At 42.9% G+C, this 13,504-nt stretch overlaps 1 protein-coding gene across 1 annotated transcript in view; it reads right to left on the bottom strand.

The window, feature by feature from the left end:
- Nucleotides 1–12,953, bottom strand: part of wars2 (tryptophanyl tRNA synthetase 2, mitochondrial) — a 32,292-nt gene extending 19,339 nt beyond the window's left edge. The window contains exon 1 of the mRNA XM_014974094.2: nucleotides 12,815–12,953. Coding sequence (XP_014829580.2) covers nucleotides 12,815–12,919 — 105 coding nt within the window. The 5' untranslated portion in view covers nucleotides 12,920–12,953. The remainder of the gene's footprint in view (nucleotides 1–12,814) is intronic.
- Between the last annotated feature and the right edge of the window lie 551 nt (nucleotides 12,954–13,504).

The raw sequence follows: 13,504 nt of genomic DNA, 5'->3' as shown, positions 1-13,504 counted from the left end.
TATAGCACAAATATACTAAGTAATAGAACATACAGTGAGTCAACAATCGAAACTTAAGGTTTAGGATCGACGCATGCGCAGTTTGATCCAAAAATTATGCCCCGCCTCTTCCGTGACAACTCTCACACATTCAAAAAAGTCTCGCTCTCACACATTCAAAAAGAGTTTCGCTCTCACACATTCAAAAAAAGTCTCGCTCTCACACATTCAAAAAACGAGTCTTAGTACTGTGTGTGTGTGTTCAACTTTAGTCTTGTGTATGTGAGAGATAAACGTCTGTGTGTGTGTGTGTGTGTGTGTGTGTGTGTGTGTGCGCGAGCTGGTAGCAGTGTATGTGAGCGAGACAGTTAACGTTTGTGAATGTGCGAGCTGTTAGTAGTGTATGTGTGCGAGACAGTTAACGTTTGTGAATGTGCGAGCTGTTAGTGTATGTGTGCGAGACAGTTAACGTTTGTGAATGTGCGAGCTGTTAGTGTATGTGTGCGAGACAGTTAACGTTTGTGAATGTGCGAGCTGTTAGTGTATGTGAGCGAGACAGTTAACGTTTGTGAATGTGCGAGCTGGTAGCAGTGTATGTGAGCGAGACAGTTAACGTTTGTGAATGTGCGAGCTGTTAGTGTATGTGTGCGAGACAGTTAACGTTTGTGAATGTGCGAGCTGGTAGCAGTGTATGTGTGCGAGACAGTTAACGTTTGTGAATGTGCGAGCTGTTAGTGTATGTGTGCGAGACAGTTAACGTTTGTGTGTGTGTGACATTTTAGTATTTTTTTAGTGTGCGTGGCTATTTTTTTGGAGTGTGCGAGAGTTTCTGGTAGTGTGTGAGAGACAAAACGTAATTTTTGGAGTGTGCGAGAGTTTCTGGTAGTGTGTGAGAGACAAAACGTAATTTTTGGAGTGTGCGAGAGTTTCTGGTAGTGTGTGAGAGACGAAACGTAATTTTTTTGAGTATGCGAGGCTACTTTTTTGGAGTATGCGAGACTTTTTGGTAGTGTGTGAGAGACAAAACGTAATTTTTTTGAGTATGCGAGGCAACTTTTTTGGAGTATGCGAGAGTTTCTGGTAGTGTGTGAGAGACGAAACGTAATTTTTTTGAGTATGCGAGGCTACTTTTTTGGAGTATGCGAGACTTTTTGGTAGTGTGTGAGAGACAAAACGTAATTTTTTTGAGTATGCGAGGCTACTTTTTTGGAGTATGCGAGACTTTTTGGTAGTGTGTGAGAGACAAAACGTAATTTTTTTGAGTATGCGAGGCAACTTTTTTGGAGTATGCGAGACTTTTTGGTAGTGTGTGAGAGACAAAACGTAAATTTTGTCCTAAACGGCCCCTCATAATACGGGATATTTACGACACCTTCACTGGTCACACTCAGAAACTCATCTACCAGCCATGTACGATGCGCTCCGCCACCCGTTTCTTCAGACCGGGATATGAAATTTATTGTGCGGTTCGTCGGTAAAGCTACATTTACACGGTAAGCATCAGCTACTCAGCCGCCCGCCCTGTTCAGGCTATCCGCTCACCTCAGCGCTCTTCCCGCCGTTCGCTTTCAACCAGCAGCCCCGGAGGAGAAATGCTGCCGTACTCCAGGCATTCCCCAGTCATTTTAAGGATGCTTATTGGTTCCCCCAAAACGATAAAAAGTCGGGCATTATCATCAATCAATAAAATCCCCACGGGCCAATCTTGAAGATTGGACTTTATGCCGCTGAGACTTAGCTTTTGTCAACAACTCAGAGGCGGAAGTGAGAGCTCCGCGCAACGCAAATGAAGTCCCGGCCGGAACACGGTGCGCTAACTAATAAAACATAAATTAACGAAGCTTCGAGGCAGGTACATTTTCCTCGAGGAATTTTAGTAATCGAGGTACTCGAATCATTCGAGGAATCGTTTCAGCCCTACTTTGAATGAATACATTTTACGTGGTTAATATACCATAGTTGATAAAAACTAAGATTCAAAACCAGGAAGAAGACTGTCAAGAGAAGAAACGCATCACCAACAAACCCTATGTGGTTGAAGCAGTGAAGGAAGATGGGGAGGCCTTATCCTGAAAACAGCAGACTGGTTCTGCTCTTGTTGTACGATCGGGCCAACACTGTGTTGCTCCACGTGCAAAGCCAAGCTGCACCAAATCGCCTTGTTTCTTCTGGCATGGACCCCCCACCACTTAACTTTGGCTTTATAGAGAGAATTTAACCACTGCCTGTGGCACTATTTCTAAATGGTGCAATTAAAGACAGGAGACTTCAAACTGCACTGGTATCCAAAAACTTGGACTTGGGCGAAACTGCGGTGGTCACAAAAACAAAGGCTGAAGGGAAAAGATGCAGCGTTTTATGATTGGGTTATTTTTACCACCAACCGGGTTGAAAGATGAGATTTGATTATCAATTTATGATCACTTTGATCATAAATTTAGATTTCTGCAATGGTGCAGTCCAGCTATGTTGAATGAGGTGATCTACATCAGATTTGATGGAAAATAGACATTAAACACCTGCTAAATTTGTTGAGCAGTTGTACGTTTTTTGTCATCTGGTGTTCATAAAGAGTGAGGCTCCTTTAGCTTCCAGAGCGGGACTGAATTTAAGAAATCAGGAAGGGAGAATGTGTGGAAGTCTAGATCAAGGCAACTAGGAGTGTGGTGTAAAAAGCAGATGGGGGTGCAGAATATTAAAGCAATACTTTAATATCCAAACAACCAGAGAAAACTTCAGTGACTTTGGTACTTTTTTCTGCCTTCTCAATAAAAAGAAAATATATAAATAAGCAAATTTAGCTGTTTTAAAACAACATGGGGAAAAAATGCCAAAAATGGTGAGATTAGCTCACCATTTTCAGAAGAAATCAATAAATTTTTTTTCAATCTCTGTTTGACTTAATTTGCATAACAACATGATGGCGACTGACTCTGGAAAATGTCACTATGGGTGCGTTCACACTGCAGCCTGAAGTGACTCAATTCCGATTTTTTGGCAATTCCGATTTTTTTGCCGGGACCGTTCACACTGCCAGTAAATGCGACCTGTATGCGTTCTGCTGTCTGAACGGGCAAACGACCTGAAAGTGTCCCGCATGCGCAGTAGAGGGCGCAATAGCGTCAGCGTTCTCAGTGTTCTGCCAACTGCCATAAAAAGAAGAAGTGCTCAGTGTTTGCGGAAGTAAACATGGAGGCGAATGGTGGAGCTTAGCTTACATATTTGAAGTTGTTGTCCAACCAGAGCAACATATTAACAACTTAATTCTCATATAATCCGTCATGGATGTTTTTCTTCCCACTTGCGCTTATCAGGACGCAGAATAGGGAGATTAGTTGAGCATCAGTGACGTTCAGTTCGGATGAATGCGACCTGAACGTTAGGTCGCATTTGAATCGGATACGTATCAGATATGGGTCACATTCGAAAAAGAATCCGACCTGTGCTGTTCACACTGCCATGAAAAGATTGAATACAGGTCGCATTACGTCAAAAAAATCGGAATTGAGTCACTTCAGACTGCAGTGTGAACGCACCCTATGGTGCTTTAACAAGAAATCTCAGCTATTTTTGACACTGTTGATTAAACATTTCGGTTCAGTATGAAACGGCACTTTTTACTGTAGAAGAGAACCGCTTGTACTCCAGTTATTTACAGAAAACTGAGTTATGAACATGTGTTTAACTTTACAATTGCTGGCATTCTTAGGTAAAGTTGTGAAAGATTAGGTGTGTGCATGGTTTTATACAGGCAGATGTTTCTATGCATGCATAGTTTTCCATGTCCTCTTTCAGAAAAATAGTTTTATATGTGAATGTGTGTGTGTGTGTGTGTGTGTGTGTGTGTTCATTTTAAAACATCGTTCGATGCCATGACATGAACGGCAGACCGTTTACATGAAAACAGTGCGCTTTGTGTCAAATTCACAGCAAACCTCCCCATGACGACTTGCTGCAACACAGTGCGGTACAATGAGTTCTCTGAAGCCTCCTCTACCAGGTTTCCCCTTCAAGCCAACTAACTGAGGCCTTATTGAAATGCACGATGAAGGCTGCACTTTTGATGGAGTGGCTCTGAGAAATCAATCATACGAGAGGTCAGAATAGAAGGTGTTTCATAACTTCTAATTTTCAGCAAAATGCCGGTTTTTCCATTTATCACAAGCAAACACATGTACAGAAAAATCCCCCTTTGTGAGAAATAACTCTTTAAAAACGCTGAATGCTGGACCGATTTGTTAACCATACGAGTTGAAAAAGAGAAGTTCAGCTTGAGTTTGCGTTGATGTGTTGGTCTTTAAGGGGCGGTATGATGTAAAATCCACTTTGTCGAGCTTTAAATCATGTTATAATGTCATTCACTCATCAAAAACATGTCTGGAGTGTTGCCCTGTTCCTTTCATGCATGTTTGAGAAATTATTTAATCTCCATGGCAACCATTCAGCTGTGCAAAACGCCTGATTGGACTTTTCTCGGTCTTCTAGGACGAAGCTCCTCCTCAGACCTACATTTTCCAAGCTTTTGTGCTTCTGCCTCACAGAGCAGCTCTCCCCTATGGCTCCTCCATTCAGCTCCTTCAAACTAGCCAGCAGAAATTAGCAAACACCTGGTGTAACTGAGCATCTGCTGAGCTTATTATAGGAGCTTCTTCTCAGCACAATGCTGGTAAAAAAGTTGTCAAAGAGAGGAGCCATGTTGTGATGACTTCGTAAAGGCGGAGTTTCAGAAAAAGCAGGAGCTTCTTAAAGAGACAGAGGCCTAATTTCAAGATATTAAATTACAAAGTCAAATTTCTTTTATCATAGTAAATAGTATCATAGTTATTTGATTGTGCTACAAAAAGTTTCTATGTAGTTGGAAAACACATAATACTGCCCCTTTAACAGCAACACCTGGACATTTCAGAGGACCCCATTTTTAAATCTGCTCCTCTCAAAAACCCCGGGGATCTCTGCGTTATCGCCTCGAATCTGACTGGCAATCACATGCTGCACTCTTCGAGGTTATCATAACTAACCATTAAAACCTGAAGCGTTCAGAGGAAATCCTCTTCGCCCACTGCTATCTTGACAGCTTGCTGAGCTCCATCACCTCCAATCTGTCTGAAGGACGGCTAAAAGGCACAGCATCTCCCGATCAGATAAAAGCCGCTCCCTCTCCCCAAGCAAGGGCCCATGGCGTCCAGATCTCAGGGCCCGGAGAGGATCGGGTATCAACTGCTCCGAGGACCAACAACATCCCCATCTACCGGCCTGCAGGAGAGGCTTTCTGCCAGGAGGCAGGCAGGAAGGAACTGGGTGCTTATGTCATTACCGAAGGGGTAATTGCGCTGGAGTGCCACTGATGCTGAGAGCCTCTTAAGAGGTGTCAGGATTGATTTGGGTGTGGACTGGGCCCTGCGCCTGGCTCATGTGTGTTCTCACCTCAGACTGACACTCCTAACGCATGTTCCCCCCCACACCCTCCTCCGCTCCGTGGCCCCGGGGAGGCCATTAGCCATGCAGACATGGTAATGGTGTCATTTGAACCAATTGAGTGTCAAATAAGAGTCAACGCCATGACTTACTGGCCACTGGGCAATCAAGGGCCTAGCGCGCATTACCCCTACTTCACCAGACACCTCGGTGTTACTTTTGGTGTCCAACAGCTATACGAACATGTGCTTTAATAGTTGTTGGAGGAAAAAGAAGTAAATCAGCCGCGGAACGATGACAGACGAGACGGGGGATGTTGTAAAGCAATTTATATTTGTAATGAATCCTACTATGCAAAGCGAAAAGTAAGGAAATATCACCAACCACCACGCTTTAGCTTAAAGTGCCTCTGTGTACGTTCGTATTCTTACTTTTGAAGTAATTTCAGGGTGCAAAAATGTACTCGCTGCATATATAATGATACCTTATGCGCTACTAAAATAACACGGGGACGGAGTAAATGCACCGCATGCAGATTCCGACTTCAACACCCTGTAAAAACATGAGCTAAAATACATTAAATTGTTTTTTTAAACAATCTTTTCTCTCTTCACAAAGCAGCGTTTTATGGCTTCTGCTAGTTTACACCTAACAAGAACAAGTCCACCTAGGACACATGGACAATCAATTCATTCCGAGTTACTAAGTCTCCAAAATGAAGTAATTCATATTTGTCATAGTTTTTAATGACTGGTTAAATGTTGGGATTTCATTGTATAGCATTTGCAGATAGGCGTCTGGCAGCTTGTTTAACATTGTCTGATAATTCTTAAAATAGTTTTACATTGAAGCTGCTCTCTTTTTTAGATAGCTGGGTGGTTTTTTAATAAATGAAACAAAAAGAAAATAAGCAATCTATTGAAAACCTTTGACTAGAATCAATTGTTTTGAAAATCATGCACTTGGAGAGAGTTGGTCATGAGTTAAAAACACAACACTGAGCAGAGCAGATGAAAACTGCAGATGAAAAGGTCCTTAATGTTATTGCAGTTCACTCTGAGGGGCATCTGGATGCCTGTACTAAGTTTCAAGGCAATCCATCAAACGGTAACTGAGACACACACGAGAAAAAGTCACCGGTTACTACTCCGAGTTATGACGGGGCAAGAAAAAGCCTGGGGATGTTCAGAGACGGGATCAAAGTGACCTATGACCAGCGGTCCGATCTCACGCTCGCTTCCTAGAGTTTTCTCCAAAATGGACACCATCAAATCCAAATTAACGGACAAATGCCGTTTTTTCCCCGCAGGCACAACGTAGACGGACCGCGACACTGCAGAGGTGACGAAAACCTTCTTCGTCGGTGTTCACCATATGCTTAATACATTAGGCACTGCGTGCGTAGGACATCAACGCCAACAGCTGGAAGGTTACGTACACTAAAAAGGCTATGTTTTCACACTTGCAGTTCCTTTCCTGGAATATGCGTCCGTTCGTTCGCCGGTGTGTGTGGTAGTGTCCGTTGGGACGGAGGTCGTGTGCAAACACAGACGATCGTCCGCGCGTGTTGTGGTCTTAGCCTACATCAACATTAGTGGAGTTGTGAAGGTGTCCGTTCATAAGGATTTGACAGCTCACATCATGGTCTGGCAGGCAGTGGAAAGAAATGACAGCCAGTTGAAAAGAGCAACATGACCAGATTTCTCACATCACCTGCGACATTTAAAGTCAAAACAGCATTTCAGTCGCTATGGAAAGATTTCACTTTGATCAATAAAGCTGAAAAAAATGTTTCATTAATGCACAAAACATTTCGTGCCCAATTTCTGATGACTCATCAGTAAATACTGAATTTAACCAACTGTTTCTTGAAAAATACCTAGAATATGAGATTAATGGGTGAAGTCAGAACCTGTTTCACACAGGCGATGCCGTGTTTGTTTTAAAGACAAAATGATGACGTAGTTGACACTTTAATGTGTCTTTAGTATATTTTACCAACAAACAGCTTAGCTACCATTAATAAAACAGCTGTATTCCTGGAGATTATACAATGGACCCTCCGCCTCTTCATGCTTGTGTCTCAAGGTCGTCACAAGCAGTGACTCTTTTTGTCATCCAATGGACTGTGTTGGGTGACACCAGCAGCTCCACCTTTATGCCACCATTGTCCTATCTGCCTACAACTGAAGAGGATGTAGATATGGTGCGGCACAGTTCGGTTGTATGGGCTGAAAACACAAACCAAACCGGACTGCCTTGGGTCGTACTGCTTACCGGAATCAAGGCATACAAGTCTGCTTTACTCAGTAACATCACCCATACTGAAGTGAGTTTTTAACAACACAAGCTGGCAGTGCGTATGGTGTGTTCACTGATCAGAAAACTTTTGGGGGGTTTCTGACCAGCCAGGTCTGGGCCGATCAAACTGAAAAGTCATCAGAATCCAGTTACCCGCAGATTGTTTGGGTGAATCTCTGATGATGATGATGGGTTTAGGTCTTCATCGTTCTTACTGCTGGCTTTTTAAGCCGTAGTAGGATTGCCATGGTTTAAATAAACCATGTGGTAAAAACAGACTTGAGCTTGACATGGTTTTTATTTAGTGAGGAGGAGTTGTGTCCTGCAGGATTTATAGACGCACGGCCTTGTTACCTCCATGAAATCATTCACGATGGCTGAGCTTGTGCTCGCAAAACGGTCCATTCCTCATCCCCGACCCGCTCTGTGCTGCTTTTCAGGGCCCATCCATCATATCAGAGCCTCGGTACCCCGGGGCGGTCCACTGACATCTCTCTCAACAAGGAGCCGAGGAGAGGGCGCAACACTTGACCACGCCGGTTTCAACACGTAGCACAAACACCTGGCAGCACCGCTCGCCCGGCGACGAGCTTCAGGTCCGTCTACATCCAGGACACAGAGACGGGCCCGTGGTCGGAGGACTTCTCACGTGTCTCCTGCGGAGTGTCTTGCACACAGGACTCAGTGTTCCTCCTCTTTTCCTGGACACAACGGGCGTTCCCATTAACACCAGCGCCACGCTGAAACTCGGCTCATTCCTGCATGCCTCTCTTCGTCTCGGCCGTCCGCTCACTTTGGGGCCTGTTAAAGCCGGCGACCAACAGAGTGCCACTTCAGTCCGCTATCAAACAGGAAACGGGCCTTACTGTATTACCCTTCCTCGTCCCTGGAGGCATGTGTGTGTTCAGCCGCTTGAACGTGCCACAGCTTGAAACAAAGTGCATTTGACCGCAAAGGAAAATATTCATACACAAATGTCCATAGACGCACGGAGCTAGTGGAGGATGAAGATAGAAATACAACAAAAACTGGGGGGGATTGCTGTAAGTTTTGACATTGAGTCTGAGTGAAGAACTTTCCCTTTTTTCTTCCCCAGTCGGAGTTGCATGTTGGAGGGGCAGCGAAGGGGGAAGGCCCAGAAGGAGCGTTTGATTAAATCTGCGGTTGACGTGTGGGACAGGTGAGATTGATGAGGTTCCTCTGAGCTTCACACTGTGCGGAGAGCGGGGGTACAGGAACAGAACACTGCAGTGTAGCAGGACAGGGCTCGGGGCCCGTTCGGGGCCCGCTCGCGCAGTGGGGTCCCTGGGCTGATTAATGGGACTGGAGGCCCTTCAAAAACAGGCCCTCTCCCCCCACCCCGCAGACGGGGCCTGACAGTCCTCCAAAAATAACCTGGCAGGGGTGGCAGCCCACGGCCTCCGGCCCTAACAGGCTTCTGAAGGAAGCACACTTCAACCAGAGCCTGGGGGACACGAGCGGCTCCCGGAAGCCGCTATCAGCCTCAATACATACTGATCATTAAAAACCTTCTCTGGTCAGCTGCCTGTAAAATATTTTATACTCAGTATATATAATGATTTTAAAAATAATGTTTTATACCACTGAAGAAGGCCGTCCTCATCCAGATTGGTTAAACCAGACGAGTAAAAATAATACAAGAGAACACGTTTTTTTTCTATTGGCAACACCCAATACCGTTAAAGTTCACTTTGTGAATACGATAAGAGGTTTTAAAGAACGTCTATATATATTTCAGTTCAGGTTTTGCTACTATTTACTGTATTGGGGTTTTTAATTCTACGGTGATGCTCGTGTCAATTAGCATTCAAGATGCTCCCCTAAAAAAAAAAAAAGATTTCTGCCACTTCCATATGCAGAATCGGATAAGTGTCCGATTATTTTCAAAGTGAAAACAATCGGACACTGTTTTTGTATCTGATTGTTGATACAAAGTCATCGACAATGACTTTTACATCATTCATGTGAGACAAACGTCACAATAAACATCAGAAATTACACAACTTCATCTGTTAAAATTTTTTATTTAGTTGTTCAAGTAAATCAAAGAGTTGATTAGTTCTCCAACTTCACATTACTTTTCCACACTGACATATGGAGCAGCAGTGAAAAAACATTAGCTTATGTTTTTCTTTTTGGCTGCTTGCTTCAGATCAACAGTTTTCTTGTTTTGTTTTCTTCACCTCCTTCAGTGTTACAGTCCACACTTCAGTTTTTACTTAACTCACAGGAAACAAATGACTGACATTAAAGCTAATACCTGAATACACACACACACACAAAAGGTTCCACCACAGCAAAAAAAACTTAAAAAAGAAGAAAAAAAAACACCTAGAGTGCACACATCGTAAATTTATCAGCATGTAATTATAGTAACACTCAGGGCAAACCTCCACCTCCAACATCTCAGTGGAGGTTAGTCATTTCCTCCTGCAAAGGCAGCAGAATTGTGACCGGAGTGGCAGCTCAAAGGGCACAGTATCACATGCTCAGTTTGTTTTAATTAAAACTCCGACGGTCAGGAGAAAAGCTCAGGCAACACAACCGAAACGTTACGGGGCTCCCAGAGCTCGGCTGCGGCTGCTTTTCTACAGACCGGTTCTGTAATTCGACTTAGCGAGATGAATTTTCAACAACAGGCATAAGTAGGCACGCGGGAATGCTGCTGAGAAAAAAAAAAAAAGGCTAAACGCAGAACGTTCTGAGCAAAGGCTCTGGCCGGAGAATGATTACGACAGACTTAATTACACAGGAGGGACTGCTGTGAATTAGCAGGCTTTTCTGACAGTTGAAAATAAATAGGGCAGTTAATGAACATCCTCAAAGGAGAGGCCACGTTTCCCCCCACCCTCGCTGGCCTCTCCCATGTGGCGCAGGAGCTGCTCTAATGGTTTTAGCTGACACCCGAGTAACTGAATTTGAGGCTAACTGGGGGGGAAAAAAAGAGAGAGAGAGAGAGAGAGAAGCAAATTAGAAGTCACTTCCTCTTTCCTTAAGCCTGCAGCTGACATGACTGATATCAGCCAATAACTGGACTACAGGAGAGGGATATCAGAACACAGGGCTGGACTTTTATAGCCGGGTGTGGCTGTAAGGTCGAAGAAACAAATAGCTGGCCTTCGTTGAGACACTCTAATTATAAAACTGCATATTTTAAGATGTTTTCATTTTTTAAATGGTAAAACAGTGAATATCAAGCCTTCCCTTCAACTGGAAGCTGTTTTAATGAATGTAGGCAGTTCTTTTCAGATCGAAATTTTACTTTAAGTTGGGTTGAGGGAGGACGAGCGACCTCCTTCTTCTTTGACTAAAAGAAGGCCACTTCAGAAGAGGTTTTGGTCCAAGCTGAGTTTATAACCCGTTTTTCTGTTTTGTTTTGTTCGGTTTTGTTTTTAGAAATTTTTGCCAGCCTTTACGCTGAGATCAAAGGGATTATTGTATCAAATTTTAAAGGGGCAGTATTATGTATTTTCCAGGCACACAGTGCTGTTTTATAGCACAATCAACTACAAAACTTCAGATGTTATAAATTATGTATAAAATATTACTTTAATATGACTGACATTAAAGCTAATACACACTAATAATAATACACAGACAAAAAAGGTCCGATATAAGTTAACGCCTCTGTCTCTTTAAGAAACTCCTACTCTTTCTGAAGCTCCGCCTTCAGGAAGTCATCATAGAATGGCTCCTCTATTAACCCTTTACCAACGTTTTACCAGCGTTTTCCAGGCTCCTATAATGAGCTCAGCTGATGCTCAGTTCCACCAGGTGTTTGCCAATTGCTGCTGGCTAGTCTGAAGGAGCTGAGTGGGGGAGTAACGGGGGAAGGTGGAAGATCAGAAATTTGGAAACTGCAGCTCAGAGGATGCGCTGCATCTTGAAGGTGGGGCTAGGTTCCCCCGAGGCATTTTGCACAGCTGAATGGTTGCCATGTGAGATTCAAGGATTTCTCAAACACGCATAAAAGAATCAAGGTAACACTCCACGCATGTTTTTTTTTTTTATGAGGGAATAACTTTAAAACATGATGGAAAGCTCAACAATGTTGATTTTACATGATACTGCCCCTTTAAAACAATAATCTAAAATATTATTTTGGGTTCTTTTGTCACCTCCTGCTCATCAATGCACTCTTGTAGTAATTTTGGTAAGTCAGTGACTCCTGTACCACTGTTCCATGTTTTCTCCCTCTACAATGATTTTTATTGAGTTCCTCTGATTTCCCACAACCTTAGAAATTACTATGCAACAATTTCCAGACCGACAGATCTGTAAAACACCTGAGCAGCGTTTAATTGTGTCTACTACCTTCGATAAGTCAAAGAAATCTTGCGAGTTTTAGATTTTTAACTTAATATCTGTGATTTTATGAAAGATAAACTTACAGCAATAAGTTTAGCTAAAGTCACGATGAAATTTGCCAAGCATACAAACATATTCTTATGAATAACGATTACATGAAATGACGAATCTCAGTTTAACATTATGTTGGACATCTTTGGAAATTCCTTTAAAGTACTTCGAGGAACATGAAAGTGTCCAAAATTTAATCCCTTTTTCGGCTTATTATGTCGCTAATTTACTATATTTCCTGGAATGCATTTTTAAAGGAAGATTTGGGTAAATATTTCCTTTCATGTGTGTAAATTCACAATGCAATGACTGGTATGAGCTCAGATAAAGCAAGTGACAATAAACTACATAGTTATCCGCGTTGCTCGACAACATAAAAACATGACGTCGACCTGTCGCAAATCAGCTTCTCCCGAAAAACATATTAAACCCTACAGACGGATATTTTTCAGCATTTCAGCAACAACTACAAGTCATTTTCTAGTCTTTCCCTGTTTTAACCCGCCTCTAAAAGCTGTTGCAGCCGTGACGGTGTGAGTTTTTTCCACAACCCAGTGCTGGCAGCACGTTTAGTAGAGATGTATACCTCCAACATAGCTCACTGCTCTGTTTACAACAGAGACAGACAGGATGACCTGCTGCCGACGGCACCAATGTTCTCTAAACTTTAATAAAACCACGCTAAGACATACTTTTCTCACAGCCGAGACCGGAACTACCTTCGCTTTACAACACGTACCTTGATTTCCGGGCAGGCAGCAGCACAGAAGCACCTTTTCAGGGGTTTAAACCTCTGAATTAAGCGGATGAAATGTTTCAAATTGGTCCGCAAGGGGAACGCCATGTTGGAATGGGAGTTGACTCTACGGTGGCTGTTAAAGGACAATAGACTCAACCGCGTTTCAATTCAGAAGGAAAATAGCCGAGCAGGAGTTTTGGCAGGATCTAGCAAGGAAACTGAAACCTAGAACTTATGTGCCGTTTACCGAAAAGAGAAAAAAATCACAAAATAAACCAGGAAGAAAGGCCAAACAAGCCAACAGAAATAAACATGAGCAAAGGAGGAAGTCGAATATATAATACAGTTTCTTTGGCGCAAAAATAGTAACTGCCAAATAAAAAATAAGGCTGTGTTAAATTCAGTAAAATCTTCACTTAACTTCAACGTTTTTTATGCTACTTTTCTTTATATCACCCTGTTTTCCAGCTCAAAAATTGGCTGCATGTTCTGTTGTGAGTATGCGTTTCACACCGGAAGATAAATGGTGGCGCACAAGCTTCTTCTTCTCATAGACATAATATAATGATGTCATCAGCATGACTTCAAATGATGTCTGTGTCATGAGGCCCTTCTGAGGATGACTTTATGATGTCATAGAGACCATGACATAACCAACTGATCAGTTAATTCTCTGATCAGTTACCACGA

The sequence above is a fragment of the Poecilia mexicana genome, unplaced genomic scaffold, assembly GCF_051168715.1.
Source record: "Poecilia mexicana isolate PSO_F unplaced genomic scaffold, ASM5116871v1 scaffold_2, whole genome shotgun sequence".
NCBI classification, from domain to species: Eukaryota; Metazoa; Chordata; class Actinopteri; order Cyprinodontiformes; family Poeciliidae; genus Poecilia; species Poecilia mexicana.
This window is presented reverse-complemented; position numbering and strand designations above follow the sequence as displayed.